At 37.5% G+C, this 25877-nt stretch overlaps 1 protein-coding gene across 2 annotated transcripts; it reads right to left on the reverse strand.

The window, feature by feature from the left end:
* Window positions 1-21856: 21856 nt before the first annotated feature.
* On the reverse strand, window positions 21857-24816 carry LOC131006752 (uncharacterized). 2 transcript variants are annotated; one of them, XM_057933877.1, is made up of 5 exons: window positions 23607-24816; window positions 23239-23526; window positions 23067-23172; window positions 22180-22968; window positions 21857-22100 (listed from the first exon to the last, which is right to left on the reverse strand). In XM_057933877.1, the coding sequence occupies exons 1-4, from the start codon at window positions 24809-24811 to the stop codon at window positions 22180-22182; spliced, it is 2388 nt and encodes a 795-aa protein (XP_057789860.1). In that variant the 5' UTR covers window positions 24812-24816; the 3' UTR covers window positions 21857-22100. The 2 variants fall into 2 exon arrangements, with proteins under 2 accessions (XP_057789860.1, XP_057789859.1); XM_057933876.1 differs by having other exon boundaries at window positions 21857-22106.
* Window positions 24817-25877: the final 1061 nt, after the last annotated feature.

Raw genomic sequence — 25877 nt, forward strand, 5'->3', positions numbered from 1 at the left:
CATGATATATTCATAGGTCCCTTACTATCGGTATCGACTTAGTCCTTAGTACTTGAACTTCCCGATCTAAGATAGATTTGGATCTTCCTTCGTAACTCAAATATTGACTAATAACTATGTTGTTATTATGAATCATATGCTTTGAATCGTAAACATACTTCACTATTTGCGACACATGGGATACATTACACACATTCTCAAAGCTTAGTGCTAACGCCAACCATCAAGTTATTGGGCCTATCATTTCTACAATCTCGTATGAGCCTATAAAACGGGGTTTAGGTTTACCCTTCACATTGAATCCAATTATTTCTCTTGATGGAGAAACTTTTATGGAAATTATCTCTCCACTTTCACATCATAGGTCAATTCGTCCTTTGTCAACATATGACTCTGTCAATCATGACCCTCTTTTATTCACTATCAAATTTTGACGAATGATTTCAATCATCTAGTCATTTCATCCCAACAAAGTGGTGATCTATATTTCCTCGCGTATAACGCCTCATTTGGCAACCTATCGATAGTCGATTGATAACTGGTATTATATGCCTCACAATTAGTGGCAAAAACATGTTCTCAGCTTTCACCCCGGTTTAGCTCGGTCGTCTTCAACATACCTCATTAGTAATTTCTATGTCGTTTAAGCGGAACTATAACGACTAATATTTCTAAAACATTCCTAAGGCAACTTAAACAGTTTGTAAGGAGACCCACCATTTCGAGCATGTAGGCAGTTAGCTTAAAATGCCGTTATAAACTTTTATTCATTCATCGAAGGAATCTCGAGTCATGTGGGCATTGATTGCCCCCTTTCGTGACAACCTTTGCTTAGGTCTGAAGGATTCGAAAAAAAATCCATCTCGACAAAGAAATCCATTGGTTCGTTAAGGGCTCGGTTTGTCCCAAACACGACATTATGCCTGACTTTATGAGCTCGAAGACTCAAAATAACAATATGATATGTGGTAAAACCTTCACTTGCTAGCACAGAAGACATATTTCAACAAATGAGGTTACATCTCGTTTCATTCTTCCTAACTAGAATTTTTTTTTTTTTAGATCTTAATACATCTTAGTACTTCCTGGTGACAGTATAAAGGTGCCATGGTTTATCTTATTCTTAAGTTCATTGTTATGGAGATGCATATCCTCCCTTCAAAGAAGATAACATTATTTGATTCCTCGTGGTAATTCTTGAAACTTCTTATCCTTATTCTTACTCTTAACTTCTCATCCTTCCTTCGTGCTCCTACCACAATTTTCCTCAAGCTGGGTGGTTTAATCACTTCTATCATCATCTTATCACATCTTAGACGAGACCTTCCGGCTCACTGTATCATCTACTACATTGGTCTTGTCCATGTGATGGTTAATACCAAAATCATAATCCCTTACGGGTTCAACCCATCCTCTTTGTCTCATCAGCTACTACAAATTCCTTATCAGGTTTTAGAATCTCTAGCACTACAATTCAAAATCATCAAAACTCTTTATCAGTAAACTATCATTTATACTCGACACCAATTGTTCGAGTGTCAGATACCAACATTTATGTGCGTTATTCATAACTCTCACACTCACTCCATTTAGACACATAATCGATATCAAACTCAAATAATAAATTATATCTTAACAATTTATCATGCTCATAGTTCTCGATTAAATCTCGAACTTTGTAATTAAATACTAAATTCCAACTATAATTAATTAACATGCTTATCTAATTTATTTACCTCATTTAAACTAATAAATCTAATCCATGCTAATTTCTCATACTTAGCCATTTTATATGCATTTCTCATGCAATTCAAAAAGCTCAATAACTTACTAATCATGCTCATCTCATAAATACTCAAATAATTCATATAGTCTTACTAACATAGCATTAACTCATATGCACTGCTAGTTCACTTACATGACTTCACATACTCCACATATCTCAACTTAATAAATCATCGAATAGTTAGAAAATTTGTATTTAATGGAAATAAATTCCAAAAATTTAAATACAAATATTTTTAATTATTCTAAACACATTGGCATGCTCAAAATAACTTAATTAAAATCGAGCATCGCTCGTCTCTGGCCTTATGACTCACGGCCTTCATCAAATTTGAACCTTGGTGTTCAAATTAATCTAAGTAAATTATACGTGCAATATTTAATAAATATAAACACATATATAAACTCAAATCATTCAATATGTTCCAGAAAATGCCACTTTCTTGAGCAAAACTCACACCTACTGATTTGGCATAAATTCGTTCACCCAATAGTACTTGTGTACATGGTCCCTAAATGTTCCTTATGTTCATCTTCATTCTTGGAGTCACTAAGACGAACTTATCCAGGTGAAGGTAGAATACTCTATCAATGATGCCCATAAATATATCTGGGCATTTGTTAGCCTGAATGGCACAACTACAAACTTGTAGTGGTCATAACCCGTTCTAAAAGTTGTCTTGGGTGATGACATCCGATCCTCAATCGATCTTGGAAAACACATTTGCACCTTTGAGTTGGTCAAACAATTCATCTACCCTCAGTAAAGGATATTCATTCTTGAGTATTATTTTGTTCCACGCTCTATTGTCTGCGCACCTTTTTAAAGTACCATACTTCTTCATAACATACAAAATATGCGCTCCTGATGGGAATGCACTAGACATGATCAAACTTAGGTCTAGTCGTTTTCTGCAATTGGATCTTTAGGTTCTCCAACTCCTTTGGAGTCATCTTGTTCGATGCTTTTGATACACGTATCGATCTTGGTACTAGGTCGATGGTAAATTCTACTTGTCTATTGGGTGGCAGTCTTGGTAAGTTCTCCGGATAATCATAATGGAATTCACGTATAACTTTTACGTCCTCGACTGTCCTTTCTGTTCTAGCTCCTCCGTTTAGGTATACAAGGAAAACTTGGTAATGCTTCTTATCTATAACCTTCCTGGCTTGTAGGTTTGAAAAACTGGTATAATACTCTTTATACTTATCTCATGAAGTACCTTAAATTGTCTATTCTTAGGGTTTGTAGGAGGTTTCCCTTCTTTGCATAAATCGTGACATAGTTCTCAGTTAACCAGTCCATTCCTAGAATTATATCTACGTTCCATATTGATATAACATCAAGTTATTCGCTACCACCTTAAGTGATCCTGCATTCGATTACAGGTTCATATAACTACGTGTTACTATCGTCGTTCCTTCTATGGGTGAAAAGTTTTTTTCATGTCTTGATCACTTTGTTCAGTTTGAATTTGTGACGGGTGATCCCCGGGCATAACTACCTTAGCGTCTAGAGTTTTGCTGAGCAATTCAAAGTACGTAAACTCATCGTGGTTGGCGAGTGCCATTCTTATCTCATACTTTAGGCCAGGGCGAAACTTCTTCGGGATCTTTTCATTGGTGTCCACCTATTGTGGGGCATAACGGACATGCCACAATAAATGTGGTCATACTAGGTCATAGATATCCTGTTTTGCTTTAGATTGAACATTTTCGTTTCTCTCCTCCTATCGCAGATATTGAAAATATATGTCATATGTGTCCGTCTTAAAGTCTTTCTAAGACAAGTTTGCTAACCATTCTTGAGTCATTTCTTTTCTTTTGGCCTCCCACCAAAATCTGTAGATCTAGTCATCTGGAACGCAACACATGAAGTCGTTCTTGTGCGGTACAAAGAAAATCAAAGGTTTTCTTTATCGTCTTAATCTAGAGTTTACCCTCAACTGGATTCTTGGTTTCATAGCTATAACAAGCTTTACTCGAGAAAAAGTTCATCCATCTTTCGTAATGGTTCATTTTTGTCCCCATCTCGTTTCTAGCTTCTCATCTACCAGACATTCTATTTAAAAAAAAACGATCATCAATACATTCCTTTTCTCATATCACATGCGTAACACTTTTTCCATGATTCCATCGTGAAATCAGCATAGACAAAATAACTCAAGTCCTTATTCTCAACCTTACGGTTTGTACTATAAATTGTTAACAAAAGGAGTGGTCGATAATAATCAGAGGAGAAATACTAATCTCAACTAATTTAGACACAACTGAAGTCAATTAACCATGCTATAGTTTGGGTGACTTACTAAGTCAATATACTAACGCTTCTTAGTCGTATACATCAAAAGAATCTACTAGGGCAACTCAAAGTTGCAAAAGCTCAAATCTCAAATGATATTATAATAAAGTGTTGCGGAAAATTTGTTCAAGAGACTCAAATAAATAACCAGAGGGTAGAAGGGAGTAACTACCAGGTCGAACAAAATGACCTAGAGTGAGAACCCATCTGATTTTTAAACTGAAGTTGAAATACAGGGGTTTATAAACCCAAAAGACGTCTACTGAGATTTGGATCATGTGGACTGGCTAGGTCCAACATAATCACTTCCCAGTTACACGGGAAACATCATCCCGAACTTGGTAATTCTGGGTCTTCTAAATTCTCATCATACTATACATAACAACACTTAAGTTCGTAACAGTAAGCTAATAGCTGAAGCATAGGGTCCTATCTCTTAGACTTATATTCCGAACGTTCAACATTCTTCCATAAGTAGATATATTACAACATAGTAATGTAACAGTCCAACCATATTCTTTCTATAACTCATCATGAAACAAAGTTAATTCGATGTTCTGTCATGTGTGAACTATCGAACGTAGAGACTATGCTTAAAAACCCTCGTGGTGTAACGTCCATCTTGAAGTTGTCTCATGCCACCTTTCATTGACTTACTTTCAACGTGGCACGTATCTTTCCAGTATATCTTTGAGTTTCAACGAAACTACAGTCTCCCGAAGGAAACCAAAACACTCGAGGTGTTCAATCATTTTTCTCATTCAACATATCAAGCATCTAGAATATATGAATATCCTATTGATACATCAATCTATGTTCTTTTCCAATTATGATCATGTAGCCTATAGCAATCTATGTTCCTTGGAAAACGTGTCCATGTCCTTTCATTCATACAATCGTATCAACATAATATGCACAAATTGTGCCATAAAAAGGTAAAGCATCAACATATCATTCATAACATGCGTTTCACAATCACATCCTTGCAACTGTTTAAAACCATAACATAATTAAACATTGTAACTTCAGTTACCTTTTTCTTTGATTGAGCGTGATGCAATGGAGTGTTGAGCGGTGTCGTTTGAACCCATATAAGTCTAATGACTCGATCTAGGCTTTACTTTGAAAGGAACTTCTAGGGTCCAGAGCAAACGAACTGCTCTGATACCACTCTGTCACAGCCCGCAATCCCTAAGGATGGTTTAACCGGGGTTATGACTCGGGAAGGGGATTAAGAAGTGGGGAAAGAAAGGGGCATTTACTTAACAATCAAACATTTTACGAAAAGAGACATTTATTATATAACACTAGGATCATAACTGATCACTTGGGCAAATACAAGACGTTTGTTCGGGAAGGCCCGTCGAAGTGGATTACCCAACAAAAGAGTATCATACTTAAAATAAAACATTAGCATAATCAGAGTATCTTGCAGCGGAAATACGTGTGAGTTATACATATGAAGATGTATACTCAAGGTTACATTACTGTTCTACGTCTCAAGGGTACATCCGCTCAACTCCACTCCATTCCATCACCCGCTTCAACCTGCACATTAGGGAAAACAACATGCAGGGCTGAGTAATAATACTCAGTGAACATATGCCGGAAACATAACATTTTATATCATTTATTGTACTGCCAACAGTAACACACAGGGTTTTACTTGAAGGACCTGTGCTTACTAAACATTTTCTTTCATTTCATAAAGTTGGATGCGCATCCCATTTTCAGTCTATATGATCCATATCTGTTCCTTTTACGCGCCGGGAAGGAGGCCTCCTTCCACGGACGCCAAGACTGGTCGCAAGCGACACACAGTCTCCATGAGTGTACACGTTAACCCTTACTAGCAAACCTTCGTCTAGCGTAGGGTCTGAATTCGATTTCCTTTATAGTTGGCGAACCAACACAGATAGGATACATACATAAAACATAAATATTTTTGGCAGACAATCATTTCATAAACATTTCCTTTCCTTCCATAAGAACCATTCATCATTTAATCATTTCCATAAACATTTCATTTCATAAGAACCATTCATCATTTGAAATAATATAGTCATATCATATCATTCATTTCATTTCGTATAAGCGGCCTGTATGCAGGGGATCTCTATATACGTGTTTTAAGAAAGCCCACCTCATTCCGTTCCCACTAGGGGCGTAGAGTTACCTCCTTCTTTAGCTTTCACTTCCCGTCTGGACCTTTATTGACGAAGAGTCGATAAGTTCGAGAAGAAAGTCGTGTAAGAAAGGAAGATAGGTCTCTAAACTAAACTATCTCCTTTAATGATTTTAGGGTTCTAGCATCCATATTAATCTTGTCTCGTTCAAAACCTTAAACTCAAAACATCTATCACATAACTAACATTTAGGTTCGAAACCGTTTATTTGAACATCATCATGCGCATCAATCATAACTCGTTCTACTCACGCCATCAAGTTAAATATTCCGTCATTTAATAACAAATCATATAATATTACATAAACAAATTATGTCATCATAGATCATTCTTTCTCATACTTAAAATAATTTAATCATTTTCAAATAATCCATATTAATAAGTCATTTGAAAAGAATTAATTTAAATAAGAGTTTAACTCAAAATATTTTATTTTAAAGTCCATTTGTAAAAATACTTGAAATAAAGAACTCCATTTAAATAATTAATTTAAAGGTCAATATATAATTAAATTAATCAAGCTCAATTTAAATTAATAATTAAGAGCTCAAATAATTTAAATAGATATAAGCCCAAATTAATTAGATAAATTAAGTCTATCATGTTTTTCTTTGAATAAGGCCCAAACAATTAAATTAAAGAAGCCCAAATCCTTTAAATAAAAGAAGCCCATCAGATTTTTATTTAATAGAGCCGAGCCCAACAGATATTGCAGCCCAAACATTTAAATCTAAGCCCATCAATTAATTAAATAAGGGCCCAAACACTTATTAAAATCGGCCCAAGTCTCGGCCCAACAGTTAAATAAAAGCCCAAGTTCATCCCAAGCCCATCTTAATTAAATAACCTAGTTGCACACACATTAAAACACCATCATTCACACACACACCTGCGCCTCACTTTCTACTCTCTCTCTATCGTGTTCTGCCGCCCCGCTGCCGTTCAACGGCGCCGTCGCCGCCGGCGAGCGGCGCGGCCTCTCCTTCTCTCTCCCTGAACTCTTCCCCCCTCTCTTCTCCTCTATCTCTCTCGCTCACTCTCGGCCGCTGGAACAAGGCACAGCAAGCGCAACCACGCCGCCGCTGTCATCTCCTCCGCCTCACCTCCACGGCGGAACGGCCGGCTCCGTTCAACGCCACGGCCGCCCCCTGTTCTCCCTTCCCTCTATTTCTCTCCCGTCTCAGTTTCCTTCTCTGGAAGCAGGACGCACGGAAACAGCCCCTGCTGTGCCGTCGCCGCCGCCTTTCCTTCGCCGGTGGACTCACGGCCAGGAGCCGTAGAGGAGCCGCCGTCGCCTGAGATAGCCCAGGTAAAAACCCTAACTTTCCTTCCTTCCTCTTTTCTTATTTTCAATATCCTTCCCTTGCTAATTTAAAAATCTGAAAACCCTCTCTCTCTCTTCTCCTATTTGGCAGATCGGAACCACCGCGACTCCGCCGCCGTCTCGCCATCGCCAGAGACGGCGAGCCACCGAGGCTGCCCTCCCCCTGACCTCGACTCACACATACAAAAACAGGGACTCAAGCCTCACATTCAGTTCATAAAATAGCATAGGGTTTCTTAGCACATATCATTCTCAAACTGTAATTGCTTAATCAAATCTGAATTTCTTTTCTTGCAAATTAAACACTCAATTAAAAGTTTCAGTTCATATGTGCATATGTAAACATGTTGTGAAAACAGCCGTGTATGAATTGGTAGTTCCCTTGGTGGTTCTCTGAAAATTGAAATCAAGAAGTCGATGATACCTTGAATAGGTGTGGTGGAAGATATTTATTTCTGCAGATTTTGTTTATCACTAAGATTAGAAACGTCAGTTGTGAAAAAAAATTGAAAGAGATGAATATCCTCATTCTATTACCTTAACTTGCTGTGTGAAATTGAGACTGCAGAATTTAGAAATGGTGAAGTGGTGAGGTTTGGGTGAAAAATGGTGTAGATTATAAAAGAAAAATGGATTGGTGAGGATCGTGGAAATTCTTCAGCTTTAGTATGAACATGGATTTTTTTTTCAGCCTACTATGTATGACTGTGGACTTTTTGTCTTGCATAATTATGAAGTCTGAAACTCATATAAATACGTTAATACATATAAGCCAAATTCCTCATTTGAAGTATAAAATCTAATTGAGCTTGCCATTTAAATAAATTAAATAATCGCATATGCTCACTTTAACAATCAATTAAAAGATCTATAATTAACACATCAATGTTAAATCCTCAGTAATAGATTAATGGACTCAAAATATAATTTGAGTGCATCATCCATTGAAAATAAATCATCACGTATATAAATCATCAAATTCATATAAGTCCATATTTTATTAATGGATGCCGAACCCTAATTGTCATAATAAATCCTTAATCTGTCATTAGAAGATTTTAAATCCTCAATTAAAAGTCGGGTCATTACATGTGTTCACTGAGTGCTTTTGTACTCAGCCCTGCATATGTTTTCTAAATGTGCAGGTTGAGCCGATGTGGTGATGGTGCTGCAATGAGCGGAGTCTCCAGAGTTGTTAATAAATGAAGTTAACCTGTCTAGAATATGTCTTCATTCTTATGTCTAGCTACTTTCCGCTGCAAAATATTTTGATGTTATATTATGTTATGTCGTACCTTGAGCATTAAGAGAATGGTTTCTTATGATGTATAACTTGAATTAATGATATTAATTAAGTTTTTATGTTGTCTTTCATAGACTGTTTAATTGAGTATTAATGAGAAATTATGACGAGTTTTCTTAAATTGAGTAAATTTTACAGTTCTAAATGACGCCCCTTTCTTTCCCTTATTCTTTAATCCCATCCCTAGTTGTAGATCACTCGACTTAACTATCCTTAGTTAAGGCGGGCTGCGACATGGAGGCTCAAGCAACTCAATTGAAAATGCTAGAGGTGTTGCTAGAGGTGTTGAAGGCGTTGCTAGGGAATGAAGGTTTTACTGTTTAAGAGGAACGTGGGAACAAAGCAGCTTTTGGTTGGAGCTTAAACAGTAAAACCTTCATTCCCGTGAATGAAGGTTTTACTATTTAATTCAAGGCTGAAGCTTTTGTTGGGAAAAGTGGTGAATAAATATTCACGAGTGTCCAAATAAATGACACTTGCACAGCGGAACCAGGATAATTCTTTTCCCTCTTGCTGGATTACAAAATGGGATCCAAACCAAGAAAAAAATATTTGGTGCAAAATATAAGAAAATATGAGACAAGAATTTTTACGTGGAAAACCCAAATTGGGAAAAACCACGAGACCGTAGTCTAGAAATCTTCCACTATGTATATAGTAGGCTTACAAAATTCTCCCTACACAAAATAGGGGAAACACAAATCTCAAGTTTAATAACTTGGAAAAACACAAGAGGACTGAGCTACTATTTTAAGAGAGATGAAAAATCCTATGATTTTTCCTCACAATTTTCTTCTCTCAAATACACTCACCAAACTCTCTCTTGTTTTGCCTCACACCTCTCGCACTTCTGCACACTTTCATTTGGCAGAATGAGCCTCAATTTATAGGAGATCTGAGCTGCAAATTGTTGAACTTTATGGCCGCAATTGTTGACTTCCAATTGCTGGAAAAATCTGTCAAACTTTTGCTGCTTCAAACTTTCAAATTATTCATCCGCAACTTTTGTCAAAAGTTGTGGGCTTTCACATGAGGTGGAAAAACTTAACAATTCTCCCCCTCCACGTCATGTGGAGACTCAACTAGACCTGCTTCACGTTTGCAGATCTCAAACTTATCTCGGGGTAAGGACTTGGTAAACATATCTGCACCATTCTCATCGGTGTGGATCTTCTTGAGCTGCATTAGTTTTCTTTCAAGTGCATCTCGAATCCAGTGATATCTCACATCAATATGTTTCGATCTCGAGTGAAAACTCGAATTCTTACTCAAGTGAATTGCGCTTTGACTGTCGCAGTAAAACACATACTTCTCTTGCTTCAAGCCCAACTCTTGTAGAAACTTCTTCAACCACAACACCTCTTTGCAAGCTTCTGTCACAGCAATGTACTCAGCTTCCGTTGTGGATAATGCCACGCATTTTTGAAGTTTCGATTACCACGAGATAGCTCCCCCTGCAAGTCTCATCAGGTATCCAGATGTGGATTTCCTGGAATCTATGTCACCAGCCATGTCTGCATCCACATATCCTTCAAGTAGAATATGGTTATCACCAAACTTCAGACAAAGTTTAGAAGTACCTCTCAAGTACCGAAATATCCATTTCACTGCTGTCCAATGCTCTTTTCCTGGGTTTGAGAGAAATCGACTAACCACACCAACTGCATGAGCGACGTCAGGTCTAGTGCATATCATAGCATACATTAGACTCCCCACCGCAGAAGCATATGGAATCTTTTGCAGTTCTTCCTTTCCTATCTCACTTGTCGGGCATTGTGCTGAGCTTAGCTTCATATGACCCGCAAGTGGAGTGGTGACTGGCTTCGACTTGCTCATTCTAAATCTTTCAAGAACTTTCTCAATATATTGTTCTTGAGATAACCAGAGCTTCTTGCTCTTCCTGTCCCTGAAGATCTTCATTCCAAGGATCTGCTTAGCTGCGTGACTCATCCAAAAACACCTAGCGGATGGACTCGAATTTATACGAGGTCGTCCTAGAGCGGTAAGGTGACTCAAGTCGTCTCACAAGGAAGACTTAGCAGGGCTCTAATCGTATTGCTCACAAGAAACAGAAATAAAACCTAAACATTCTAATCGGATAATTGGGGCTGGCACTGACTAACGCTCTAACACCGGTACGTAATTGAAATGAAGCAGTAAACATTAACTAATGCAGAGACATGTACGAACACATATAAGAACTAAGAACACGGCAATTAAACATTAACGGAATCAACTAGGGTTTCAATCTTGAACTCTGAACCAAACAATCATAAACTCGTAAGCATCGACGATTAATTACTATCTAGGCAAGAAACTAAATCAAGCATCCAATTCAAATGCAAAGAAAATCTTAATCTCCATAAAAAGGAATCTCTAAACTTTCACCAACAAGAAGGGAAAAAACGTAATCAATAGCAACGAACTACGAATCACGTAGATTATCTAAACTCAACAACAATCATCTCTAATCATTACATCCATCAAAGCATAAAACACAAAACTTAATTAACCAAAAGATTCATATAACCAAAAAAATATAGCATCAACAACAATAATCTTCAATCATCATATATATTCATCAAAGACAAGAAACAAAAACTCAAATAACCAAGGGATTCATAAACAAAGAGAATCAAAGGGAGTTCTTACAAAACATAGCAATCCAAGGAAAACCAATCCGATGAAGTGTTAATTGACATCCAAAGCAATTCAATGAATCCACAATCGAAAGTAATTGATTTGAAACTCTAAAAACCCAAGGAAAAATGTGGAAATCGCCTCTAGAGGCTGCTGGGTTCGAAGATATTAAAGTAAAACCCTAGAAAGGGGTTTTTAATCGAAAAATCATACTTTCGGATCTGAACAGAGGCGGCCGCCGCCGTGGGACGGCGGCCGCCGTGGACGGCGCCCGCCGTGCCACGGCGCCGCCGTGTATGCCTTTCGCAGACTGCAATGCGCAGCGTTTTTGTTTTGGTCCGTTCTCCCTCGTTTCAAGTCGGATTTTAGATCCGTTTTCGCCTACGAACTCGTATCGAGACGAACTTTGATTCTTCTTCAGACCATTCAACTAAATTCTGACTTTACTTTTGTTCACATATCAATCAATGTGAGCACAAAATCCTGAGACAACAAAATTAGCACAAAAGCTCAAATCATTCAACTCTTAAGTGAAAGAGACCAAAATAAAAGTCAATATAACACGTAAACACCCAGAGATTCATCACAAAATAGGGCTAAACAACCCCCCCACACTTGATCCTTTGCTTGTCCTCAAGCAAAGTCACGACACCAAAAGATAGTTCACAAGAAAACTTCCTCACCATTCACATCTCCAACCAATCTAAGTCTCTTGGCCATTCACATTCCTCACGAGATGTTCATTGTTAAGATTTTAAGAAGCAACAACCACATGATACAATTCAATCCGATCAGACCCAATTCTCCGCTAGAGGTGAATTCCCTAATGTGATTGCCTTTATAATCAAATCCCATTTTCCTTGAAGATGATAAACAATCAAACCAAAAATAATTTTATACATCTTTCTTTTAAAGGTGATGTTATTCCATTCTCAATAGATGGGCCAACTTTCGTGAGATCAACACTTTTGGAGGAAATCCAAAATGTTCTCACGTGATTTTCCATGCTCATAACACTACCGTCAGAGGAGCAGAGACCCAGAGCTATAGAAAACTTCACAACAAACCAACATTCAAACTCAAGGGATAAGATCGTAGGCTATCACAATGAAAACACTCCCTCTAGCATCTACCAGGACAAATCACGTCAAGAATAGCTCATAAGGGTGTTGCATCCAAAACATTAAACAACTTACATTAAGAGAGGAATATGCATAGCCTGAGAGACAAAGATAGCAACCAAGCCAACACAAAGCATGAAATTTACTTGTGAACAAATCATCAAAGTGTGCATTATTACTTGAAGCCAAACAACAATCAAGATAAAGGAGACCATTTGCCCCACACAAGAAAGCCCAAAAACACAACAAAAAGGCACCCATAGGATCAACAAACACCCCCCCCACACTTAAAATCTAGCACTGTCCTCAGTGCAAACAAAAAGAGAGGTGAAAGAGGAAACTTCCCCTAAATACCGATCCAGTGGTGAGTCTGTAGTGTCCCACGATGTCTGCCTCTCTCTCATCCATAGAACAAGCAGTCTCCAACGCAACAACCTGCACCAAACAACAGAAGCAACAAAACACAACACAAACAAAACGAAAGAAAAACGAAACAAGAAAAAGCAAGAAAACATGGGTTGCCTCCCATGCAGCGCTAGTTTTTAAGTCGCCAGCCCGACTAAGAGAACCCCTTAACCAAAATCCGATTGAAGCTCCAGCTGCCTTAGCGCCCTTGTAAACACATCTTCTTGAGTTGCAGCTGCGGGTCCTCCAAATGAGTCATCCATGCTCATATCCTGGGATGGCCCTCTATCCACACATCCAACGAAATTGAGTGACTCAACCTCATCAAGCTTTTCTTCCAATAGCAAAGCACACAGAAGGCCTTGCTCTTTATCATCTTCCTCTTGCAGCTTTTCCAGCAATTCCTGCTCAATGTCAGCCTCATCCTGCAGGTTAGCAAGGAATTCCTCCACGATCTCGTCCTCCTCCGGCAACTTATTAAGGAGTTCCTGCACAATATAGTTCTCCTCCAAAGCATTAAAGGTTTCAACATAAGAGCAGATTTGAATTAAGCGAGTGGGGGTAGTAGGTTTTTGATCAAAAACAGAGAATGTTACCGCTCTACCTGCCCCTACCATACTTACAGTTCCCGTACCCACATCAATGCGAGTATGGGTGGTAGCCATAAAGGGTCGGCCAAGTAGCACGAGATGCCCATTCTCGCCTCTAATCCCTTTTCCCACATCAAGTACAACAAAGTCAGCTAAAACACTAATCCCCCTCACGACTACCTCAACATCCTCTACAAGGCCTCGTGGGCTGCTAATGGAGCCGTCAGCTAGTTCTATCTTAATGTTCGTGCATTTCAGCTCTTTATTTCCCAACCTCTCAAAAATATCAAGCGGCATCAAATTGACTGCCGCGCCCAAATCAAGCATTCCCAAGACCTTTTCAACCCCTCCTAAGCTAATATCAACGATAAAGCTACCTGGATCTCCTTGCTTGGGTGGTGGTTGGTCTGGTGCAACAGTGACAGGTGGCAGTGGCTCACTGGGGCATTGGGTTGCCTTGATTGCTTGCACGGTTCTGCTTCTCCATTTCCCCGTGGTTATTGGGGTAGTTTCCTTGATTACCGCCACGACATGAGCTTGACGCGGCTGTTTGTCCTGGTTTAGGAACTTCCCAGTTGGCTGTTCTTGCTGCAGCTGATTTAGGGCTCCTGTAAGTTGCCCAACTGTAGTCTCGAGGCGCTTGATGGTAGCACTCTGAGACTCCATGTTCTGTTTGGTCATCTCCATGAAGGACTGCATGGTGTCCTCGAGAGACGGCTTCTGCGGTTGAGCTTGCTTCTGACACTGTTGGGAGGCATTCTGGTATTGCTGCTGCTGCTGCTGAAAATTCCCTTGTTGCATAGGAAACTGTTGATACTGCTGATACTGCGGGGGCTGCTGCTGCTGATAAGCTTGAGTGTAGTTCTGCTGCTGAGCTCTCCAACCCGAATTGGAGCTTTGTTGCCCTTGATTAAAGATAGGCCTCTGTTCAAATTGAGGCCTCCCCGGATAGCTCTGAGCAGCATAGACCTCTGCTTCTCCTTCAGGTGTGAATCCCCCCATGCGATGGCACGCGTTGGTTCCATGACCAAAATCGCCACAAATTCCACATCCTTCTGCTGGTGGCGCGTGAACTGGTGGGGCTTCTGCCTGGTTCATCTTGAGGTGCTGAACTTGCCTCATCAATTCTGCTACTTGCTTCTGAAGCTCATTGTTGGGAGCTACTGCATTGGCTTCAACCCTCCTTCCTCTAGCTGATTTCTGTTGAGAACTCGCTGCAAGTGTGTTGAAAATCTCCTTGAGCTCATCAACTGTCTTCCGGGCAATGTTGCCCCCTGCTGTACTGTCCACCATAAACTGTGCCGTCTGAATCAATCCGTCATAGAAGAACTGCATCAACATGACAGGTGGTAACTGGTGCTGTGGGCACTGGCGGAGGAGCTCTTGGAATCTCTCCCAAGCCTCGTGGAAAGGCTCGTCAGCTCCTTGCATGAAGTTCATTATTTGGCTCCTAATCTCTTGAGTCTTGTGATTAGGGTAGTACTTGAGCATGAACTTCTCACTTGCCTCTCCCCATGTGGTGATGGAGTTCGGCGGCAAGGACAATAACCACGTTCTCGCCCGGTCCTTGAGTGCATAAGGTAAGCACTTGAGTCTCAACTGATCCTCGGTGAGCTCCAGCAGTGGGAAGGTCTGCACTTGGGTGCAAAAATCACGGATGAACTGCAAGGCGTCCTCACTGGGCATCCCGTGAAAGAGCGGCAGCAGGTTTGAGTCGTTGGGCTTCAGATTATAATTCCGGACCGCCGTGGGAAACACTATCGCAGAAGTGCTAGTGGTCCCAATAACTGGCCTGGAAAAATCTCCCATGTACTGGACATTCTGCTCCGCCATTGCTTCTTGGTCAGGATTGGGCCGAGCTTCTTCTTCTTCTTCAGAATGCACGGAAAGTGTCTCCTCAACGGCTTCCGGAATGGGATTGGAAGCAATTCTCTCTTCACAGTTTTCCTCACTAAACTGTGATTCCACAAGGCTTCTCGAACTGGACTCGGACTCCTTCTCCAGGCTTGAAAGGAACCTCCCGAGGTCGATGAATGTTGTCGTAAGTAAGGTGCAAGCTTTCTCTTCAAGCTTCTACGTCCTTGCATACACAACACGAACAAACAAATCAAACGCACCGGAGGGAGAAAATAACCGAGTCAAAAGAAATAAACAAAAATAAACACGGAAAACAATGCAACACAATCAAATGCCTAAAGCCTTCCCCGGCAACGGCGCCAAAATTTGACTCATCCAAAAACACCTAGCGGATGGACTCGAATTTATACGAGGTCGTCCTAGAGCGGTAAGGTGACTCAAGTCGTCTCACAAGGAAGACTTAGCAGGGCTCTAATCGTATTGCTCACAAGAAACAGAAATAAAACCTAAACATTCTAATCGGATAATTGGGGCTGGCACTGACTAACGCTCTAACACCGGTACGTAATTGAAATGAAGCAGTAAACATTAACTAATGCAGAGACATGTACGAACACATATAAGAACTAAGAACACGGCAATTAAACATTAACGGAATCAACTAGGGTTTCAATCTTGAACTCTGAACCAAACAATCATAAACTCGTAAGCATCGACGATTAATTACTATCTAGGCAAGAAACTAAATCAAGCATCCAATTCAAATGCAAAGAAAATCTTAATCTCCATAAAAAGCAATCTCTAAACTTTCACCAACAAGAAGGGGAAAAACGTAATCAATAGCAACGAACTACGAATCACGTAGATTATCTAAACTCAACAACAATCATCTCTAATCATTACATCCATCAAAGCATAAAACACAAAACTTAATTAACCAAAAGATTCATATAACCAAAAAAATATAGCATCAACAACAATAATCTTCAATCATCATATATATTCATCAAAGACAAGAAACAAAAACTCAAATAACCAAGGGATTCATAAACAAAGAGAATCAAAGGGAGTTCTTACAAAACATAGCAATCCAAGGAAAACCAATCCGATGAAGTGTTAATTGACATCCAAAGCAATTCAATGAATCCACAATCGAAAGTAATTGATTTGAAACTCTAAAAACCCTAAGGAAAAATGTGGAAATCGCCTCTAGAGGCTGCTGGGTTCGAAGATATTAAAGTAAAACCCTAGAAAGGGGTTTTTAATCGAAAAATCATACTTTCGGATCTGAACAGAGGCGGCCGCCGCCGTGGGACGGCGGCCGCCGTGGACGGCGCCCGCCGTGCCACGGCGCCGCCGTGTATGCCTTTCGCAGACTGCAATGCGCAGCGTTTTTGTTTTGGTCCGTTCTCCCTCGTTTCAAGTCGGATTTTAGATCCGTTTTCGCCTACGAACTCGTATCGAGACGAACTTTGATTCTTCTTCAGACCATTCAACTAAATTCTGACTTTACTTTTGTTCACATATCAATCAATGTGAGCACAAAATCCTGAGACAACAAAATTAGCACAAAAGCTCAAATCATTCAACTCTTAAGTGAAAGAGACCAAAATAAAAGTCAATATAACACGTAAACACCCAGAGATTCATCACAAAATAGGGCTAAACACTGCGCCTAAGTCTTTCATCGCAAAAGACTTGCTTAGCTCTTTCTTCAGCTTATCAATCTTGCTGGCATCATAGCCTACAATTAACATATCGTCAACGTAGACTGACAATATGATAAAATCACCTCTTGTGAACTTCTTGAAGAAAACACAGTGATCTGAGGTGGTCTTGTTGTAGCCATGGGTTGACATGAAGGACTCAAACTTCATGTACCATAGTCTGGGAGCTTGTTTCAGGCCGTACAAGCTCTTCTTCAACCTGCATACAAGGTTCTCTTTTCCTTTGACTTTGAAACCTTCAGGCTGGTCCATGTAGATTTCTTTGTCTAAATCTCCATGTAGAAATGCAGTCTTCACATCAAGTTGCTTGATCTCCAGGTCCAAACTGGCAGCAATCGCGAGCACCACTCTGATTGAAGACATCTTCACCACCGGTGAGAAAATCTCTTCAAAATCAACACCCTTTTTCTGACTGAAACCCTTCACAACCAGTCTCGCCTTGTACCTTGATTGTGAGCTATTCTCCTCAGCCTTTAATCGGTAGACCCACTTATTTTTCAGCGATCTCTTGCCGGCTGGCAACTTCACTAAGTCATAGGTGTGATTTTCAACTAAGGAGTTCATCTCCTCCTTCATGGCTTCTAACCACTTCTCCTTTTGGTCATGCGCCATGGCTTCTACAAAACTCTGTGGCTCTCCTCCATCAGTGAGCATTACATACTCATTTGGGCTATATCTGGTAGAAGGTTGTCTTTCTCTGGTAGACCTTCTGACTGGAGGGACATCATCTTGTACAGATGGAGTCTGATCGTCACCTGCTTCATCATCAACCGGATTACCATGCTCCGATTGGGTATCTCCCCCGTAATTCTGGAGTGTCGGTGAAGGAACTGGATCTAAGTTGACAGGAACTTCTGAATTAGATTCAGGCTTTTCCTTCGCATCATCAGGAACTTGATCTTCAAGGAATACAACATCCCTACTTCTGATGACTTTCCTGTTAATTGGGTCCCATAATCTATAACCAAACTCTTCATGAGCGTATCCCAAGAAGATACATGGTTTGGTTTTATCATCAAGCTTGGATCTCTCATCTTTTGGAATGTGAACAAAAGCCCTGCAGCCAAACACTCTCAAGTGTTTGTAAGACACGTCTTTCCTGGACCAAACTCTATCTGGAATGTCACCACCCAGAGGAGTTGATGGAGAAAGGTTGATCAAGTCAACTGCGGTCCTCATAGCTTCACCCCAAAAGGATTTTGGCAGTTTGGAGTGCGACAACATGCATTTGATTCTTTCACAAATTGTTCTGTTCATCCTTTCTGCCACGCCATTGTGTTGAGGGGTCTTTGGGACGCTTTTCTCAAGCTTGATACCATGGTTCCTGCAGTGTTGCTCAAACGGGCCTTGGTACTCACCGCCGTTGTCTGCACGAACACACTTCAGTTTCCTTCCTGTTTGTCTCTCGACTTTTGCTTGAAAATTCTTAAAGACCTCCAACGTTTGGTCTTTGGTTTTCAAAGCAAAACACCAGACTTTCCTCGAAAAATCGTCAATGAAAGTGACGAAATATAGTGCGCCACCAAGAGTTCTGTCTTTCATGTAGCACAAATCTGTGTGCACCAAATCAAGAGGTTGAGCTCTTCTTGAGGGAGAGAAGCTCTTGAATGCAACTCTGTGTTGTTTTCCGGCCAAACAATCAACACAGGTTTCCAAGTGCATTCCTTTAACCTCAGGGATGAGGCTTCTTCTAGCCAAGATCTCCAGACCTTTCTGGCTCAGATGCCCAAGCCTCTTATGCCATATCTCAATGGAGGAATTTTTGACGACTGCATTCACCTCTCCATTGGACAACGTTGCATGCATCATGTAGAGAGAATTTTGCTTTCTACCCTTTGCTGCAATTAGAGAGCCTTTGATTAGCTTCCACTTTCCTCCGCCGAAATGGTTGATGTAGCCATCATCGTCGAGCTTGCCAGTGGAAATAATATTGAGTCTGATATCAGGAACATGTCGGACATCTTTTAAGATAAGCTTACATCCAGTGTTAGTAAGCAGGACAATGTCTCCTATACCAGCAACTTCTATCACACCATGATTGGCCATTCTGACTTTGCCAAAGCTGCCACCGGTGTAGGATGCAAACATATCACGATGTGGTGAAATGTGATATGATGCACCCGAATCAACGATCCAATCTGTTTGTTGGCATGACGAACTCACAAGAGCATCATCGCAAACTACGACAACATCGCCATCAGTTGCAACTGCTGTTGTGTCATTCTCAGCATTTTCATTATTTCCACGCGCTTGATCTCTTTTCTTCTTTCTGCAGTCTCTCTCATAGTGGTTTGGACCACCGCAATAATGGCATTTGAAGTCTTTTCTGGGTTTAGACTTCCCCCTGGATTTATCTCTCGAGTATTGAGAGCCTTTACTTTTACTTCTCCCTCGATCTCCATTTTCAGCAATCATCGCCTTTGTCTCAGAAGAACGTTCTTGATCTTTTCTTCTGGATTCTTCATTAAGAAGACAATCTTTGACCATCTGCAAGGTCCACTACAGGAAAACTGACCTATTGCGACATATGCACATGCGACACTACATGTATGTGACGTTAAATTACCACACTTACGCTTTTAGTGTCGTATATTTACGTCAATTGTGCGTCATTTAAACATTGTGTCATATTTTAGTGACACAAATGCGACCCTTGTTTTTATGTCTCAAAATTGTGTCATTTTATTTGTGACACCTCAATAAAATGTCTTAATTATACCACATATTTACAATTATGTCGCATTAATGTCGTATATTTACGTCAATTGTGCGCCATCTAAAGATTGTGTCGCAATTGAGTGACACAAATGCGACATTCATTTTTATGTCTCAAAATTACGACAATTTATTTGCGACACCTTCATAAAGTGTCATAATTATACCACATATTTAGAATAACGTTGCATTAGTGTCATATATTTAGGTCAATTTTGTGTCATCTAAAGTATATCGTATTTTAGTGACAGAAATGTGACTCATTTATGTGTATCAAAATTGTGATGTGATTTTAGAACTAATTATTATTATTATTATTATTATTATTATTATTATTATTATTATTATTATTATTATTATTATTATTATTATTATTATTATTATTATTATTATTACTGTGGGGCCCAAGGTTTGGTGCAAATTGACGGAATTTGAAACATTTTTAAAATTTTATGTCATAAATTAACAAAGAATGAATGAGTAATGAATCTATATATTATATAAAAGAGCAGTATAACGGCTATTTTTTCCCGCCAAAATTTCTATCTCCTCATTTTTCTTTTTTATTTTATTATAAAAAATCGTCAACTTTGATTAATAAAAAGATATTCAACATGGATGTTAAATTAAAGATAACGAAAAGATCTTTAATTTGATATAAATATTATAAAAAATAAATTTAAATCAAATAAGTTATTATCAATTAAAGTTACAAAAATATTTTTTTCTCTCTCTCATCTTTTATCTCTCCTTTTTCTTTTATAATTTCTTTTAATTATCAATGAAAATCAATTAATTGGTAATTGAAAATACAAAATTGAAAATTTATATATTTTCGAATTCATGTTTTTTTATTGAATTTCAATTTTATATTTACATTTATTTATATTTAAATTATATATATTTAATATACATATTGATTTATTTAAAATATCGTTTAGTTTCCATACTGATCGTGCATCGCACGAGTGGACGTGTGCTAGTTGATTTGATGATTCAGTTGTTACAAGTGGAGTGTTCGATTCTACTCATAGTCATTTTTTTAAATATACACTTTTTTTTAAAATACACTTTCTTGAAAAAAAAAAGCTTAATTATAAATATTCACGCTGGATCTTAGATGTATAAAACGAAAAATTGGGATTCCAATTATTCTATATTAATTTTTTGTTTTTAATTTTTTTATAGTTACGTTTAATTCATTTTTACAATTTGGAACTTTTAATTTTGGGCATCGTTTCTTAATAATATAATTTGGACTTTTAAGAGTTTAATTATGACATTTTGAGATTATCGGAAAATTTATTATGCAAAATATAAAGAATTTAGATATATATATATATATATATATATTGTTCAGTTATATAATTATATATACAAAATAAAAATGAATAACATATAACTATATTTTGATTATTAATTTATTTATTAGAAAGAATTCTAAATTTACCGAAAATTAAAAAAAAAACAGTAATTTTTAATTGTACCAATACTGCCATTATTCTTTGGGGATTCCCTTGTCCAACATATGTTGTTGTCAAAATGATCAAGTGATTAAAATATATTTTAGTGACATTGTGTGATTAAAAATGATAAAAAAAAAATTGAGAATTGAAAAATAACTAAATTAGTTCAAGGTTATCTATACAAAAAAAGGGTAAAATGAACCTATTTTGCCAACAAGAATACCATCATCCAACTTTTCAACTTTTTGATAGTTTATGGGGCGTGATATAGCAAAAATGCCTTTTTAAAATTTGAATGCTCAATGAAAAGCATCATATTGTATCACTATACAGAAATGGTTGACATGCTAATTTATTTTACTTTCATGGCAGCAACTAATATTGAAAAAACTAAGAGAACAAAGCACACAATTTTTAGCAAATAGACCTCACATAAAACACAATATTCTAATCTATGCTTCATATAAATCATCCAAAACTTTCCCAAATACATGGTACAATTTCCAATGTTATTGGTCTAACTTCCAATTCCGTATAATTCATCAAACTTGAACTAGAAAGAAAAAGTTCTGGTTACATTACGTATGACGAATACTATTGAGCTAATTGAACCATGTACACAAAGAAGCCTCCCTCCCATGTTGGCTCAAGCCCATACAAGCTCTGCTCACACCTGCTACTGCTCCTGTAAACACCACATGAAATAAAATAACGAGATAAAACACATAAAAAATTAGATTAACTGCATACTCAATTACCTAATCTGTTTCATTCTCATCTGATGGTATAATATCTTCAAAATAGTCATCATCATCACTGGAATCAGATTTATCACTAGAAAAATAATCAGCTTCATCATCTTCATCATTGAACTTATCAACATTATCTTCACCAATAGCATCAACAACTATCACATTATCAACATCTGCTCCAGTCCATGATATACTTTCGTTGTTAATATCTGATTCATTTTGTTGACATGAAATCAGCTCATCCTCAATGCTTTCAAATTCATTAACCTCTGGATCAACATTGAATACAGCTCGAGGTGTCATCTTCAAAGCTACATGCCAATCTGGATCAACGGGATCTTGAATATACCATGCTTGTTGAGCTTGAGATGCCAAAATAAATGGCTCATCTATTTGCCTATTTCCTCTATATAGTAAGTGAGCAAAGTTGACCAAAGTGAAATTAAACTCATCACGTTTCAATCCTAAATTATAGTCAACCCAATCACACTTGAACAATACAAATTTCAAATTATTGGTATACCTCACTTCTACTATATCTTTCAAAACACCATAAAATGACACGTCTCCTGATATAGGATTCTTATCCTTACTACTCGAGAAACTATCGGTAGTAGCTGTCAAGAACACTCCACTATTTTGAGTTTTTCTTCTCATCTCTCGTTTCTTAGTATGGAAACGTAGTCCATTCACAATATACCCAGTGTAGCGACGAGCCCATTTACTTGGTCCAACAGCTAAAAATGGAATATCCGGGTGTAGACTTTCACTACTTGTGTTTGCCATTTCATTTACCTATGTAAGTTAATAAAAATATAGCAATGTAAAAATGCATTAAATAACATAAAGAAATAAATAGTTCAGATTATTGTTAAATTATTTTATGAACTTACTTGACTTTTAAACCAATCATGAAAGGTTTCAGTATGAAGCTTTTGCCTATCATAATTTGACATGCGCCCATTTTTACGATTACGTTGTAGCACACGCAAATGTTCCCTGCAATATTAGAATATTAGTAACTCAACAATTTTCACAAATAAAATACTTCATACGTGTACAAACCTTTTAAAATTATCAACAATCGATAGACTATTCAACACATATCTATGTGCTTGAATCCATTCGATGTCGTCCAGCATAAATATTTCTTCTTTCCCCAATGGACGACCATCTTGGATTGGACCAATCCCACCACTTTCATTGTTTCTATTTGGTCTATTCAACTTTGACTCGACATCACTTAAATACATCGAACAAAATGTCATGCATTCTTCAGCGAGATACCCCTCAGCTATAGATCCTTCAGGGTGACTTCGAGTGCGGACATAGTTTTTCAATGTGCACAAATACCTAAATAAGCATAGCATTGTTAAATCATTCATCTGAACCATATAATTTGAATTTGAAATTAAGCAAATACTAAATATTACCTCTCAATGGGGTACATAGAGCGAAACTGAACAGGTCCAGCAAGTTTAGCCTCTTCCGGCAAGTGAATAGGCAAATGCTCCATAACATCAAAAAATGAAGGAGGGAAAATTTTCTCCAACTCGCAAAGCACTAAGGCAACTCGATCCTCTAAAGCTTCAAAATCAGCTACTGTGTGCACTTTTGAATATAATTGCTTGAAAACTTCACATAAGCCAATAATTGCTTTGCAGACTTGCTTAGGAACACATCTTCTTAAAGCAACAGGTAGCAATTGTTGCATTAGAATATGGCAATCATGGCTTTTAAGACCAAATATGTTTCGTTCAGCTAAATTGACACATTTCGAGATGTTTGATGCATAACCATCTGGAACCTTTACGTTCTTCAAAACTTGTAAGAATAAATCCTTCTCCTTTTTACCCAACGTGAAACAAGCTGGTTGAAGATAAAATTTATCACCTTTCCTTTGAGGATGTAGCGACTTTCGTATGCCTAAAATTTGAAGATCCAATCTAGATTTAACATTGTCCTTTGTTTTAGCAGCAACACCAAGCAAAGTCCATAAGATATTTTCCAGAACATTTTTTTCTATATGCATAATGTCTAGATTATGGGGAATAAGATTTTCTTTCCAGTATGGCAATTGGAAAAATATACTCAACTTTTTCCAATTGTATCTACATGTGAAATCGGTAGGAGATTTTTCCTTCCTTCGTCTTTTCTCCCCTATTTTTTTGGGTTCACGTTTTCCAAAGCTATTCACCATACCATTTAGTTGCTCTAATATCTCAGGACCAGACAATCGTTTAGGTTTATGAGCTTTCTCAATAGTCCCATCAAAATGGATCCTATCTGTACGATACTTATGTCCGCTAGGAAGAAACCGACGATGCCCCATGTAACAATGCTTCTTTCCATTTTTTAGCCATTGAGATTGGCAATTTTTATTACAACAAGGGCATGCATATGCACCTTTTGTACTCCAACCTGAAATAATGGCATAGGCTGGAAAGTCATTTATAGTCCATAATAATGCAGCACGTAATTGGAACATACTCTTTGCAGTTGCATCATAAGTAGAAACCCCAGGATTCCATAAACTTTGAAGTTCATCAACCAATGGTTGCAAATAAATATCAATATCATTCCCTGGACTTCTAGGACCATCGATGAGTGTGGATAAAATTATAGATGTTTGTTTCATACATCTACCAGCAGTGACGGAGGGAGGGGGGGTCCAGTGGGGGCACTGGGCCCCACTGAAAATTTCAAAATAATTAGTATATATATAGTAATATTTATATTTTTAGTTAAATATAGTTTTAATTCTAAAAAATTCTCTTCTTTTCCTTAGAACAATCATAAATTCACAATATTTTTTAATATAGGTTTGATGTTATTATTTTTTATTGAAATGGTGAATTTGAATTTTGAATTATCTATAATGAACGATCATAAATAAAAGAGTAAAATTTGAACTTTAAATGTAAATTTTTTTATGATCACCTTGCAATTTACTTTCCACGCAATTTACTTTTTAAATTATGTTATGGATTGTTTGTTTTAGTTTCTTTATTAATAATATTTTTTTTAATTATAACTTGATTTTATTATGTGAATTATTAGATATTATAGTTAATATATTTAAGTAATTAATCCTAGTTCATATCAGTTATTAGCTCAAACCATCATATGCTAGTGAATTAGTTTTCATTTCTTTTTTGTATATATGTTATTTGTATTTACATTATTAATGAGAATTTAGTATTCTTTAGTTATGTGAAGTAGTGCGATAGTGAACGAATCCAATTATTACTTTTATTTTCAGATATCAAGTTATTAATTATTATTAATAATTCTAAATTTTGTTATGTAAGTTATTAGGACATGTTTTGATTAATCTTAGTATCTCACATCGAAAGATATTTTTTTGATTCTACATCGAAAGAGATTTATTTTAAATATTACAATGAAGTTTTTATACTACAATTTTAGAATACTAAATGTATAAAAAATATATATTATGATATAGCAATGTCTAGCTATTAATTTTAAACGATGCATTATACATAAAATAAATTGATAAAAAAAATAATTTTATTTTTAACTTATATATATATATATATATATATTATTTAAATATTATTATAAATTGGCCCCCCCTGAAACAAAATCCTGGCTACGTCACTGTCTACCAGGGGGTAAATTGTAAGGTATGAGAATAATAGGCCAAGTACTATGAGCAATACTCATTGACTTGAATGGATTAA

Source organism: Salvia miltiorrhiza, chromosome 1 (genome assembly GCF_028751815.1).
Source record: "Salvia miltiorrhiza cultivar Shanhuang (shh) chromosome 1, IMPLAD_Smil_shh, whole genome shotgun sequence".
NCBI lineage: Eukaryota > Viridiplantae > Streptophyta > Magnoliopsida > Lamiales > Lamiaceae > Salvia > Salvia miltiorrhiza.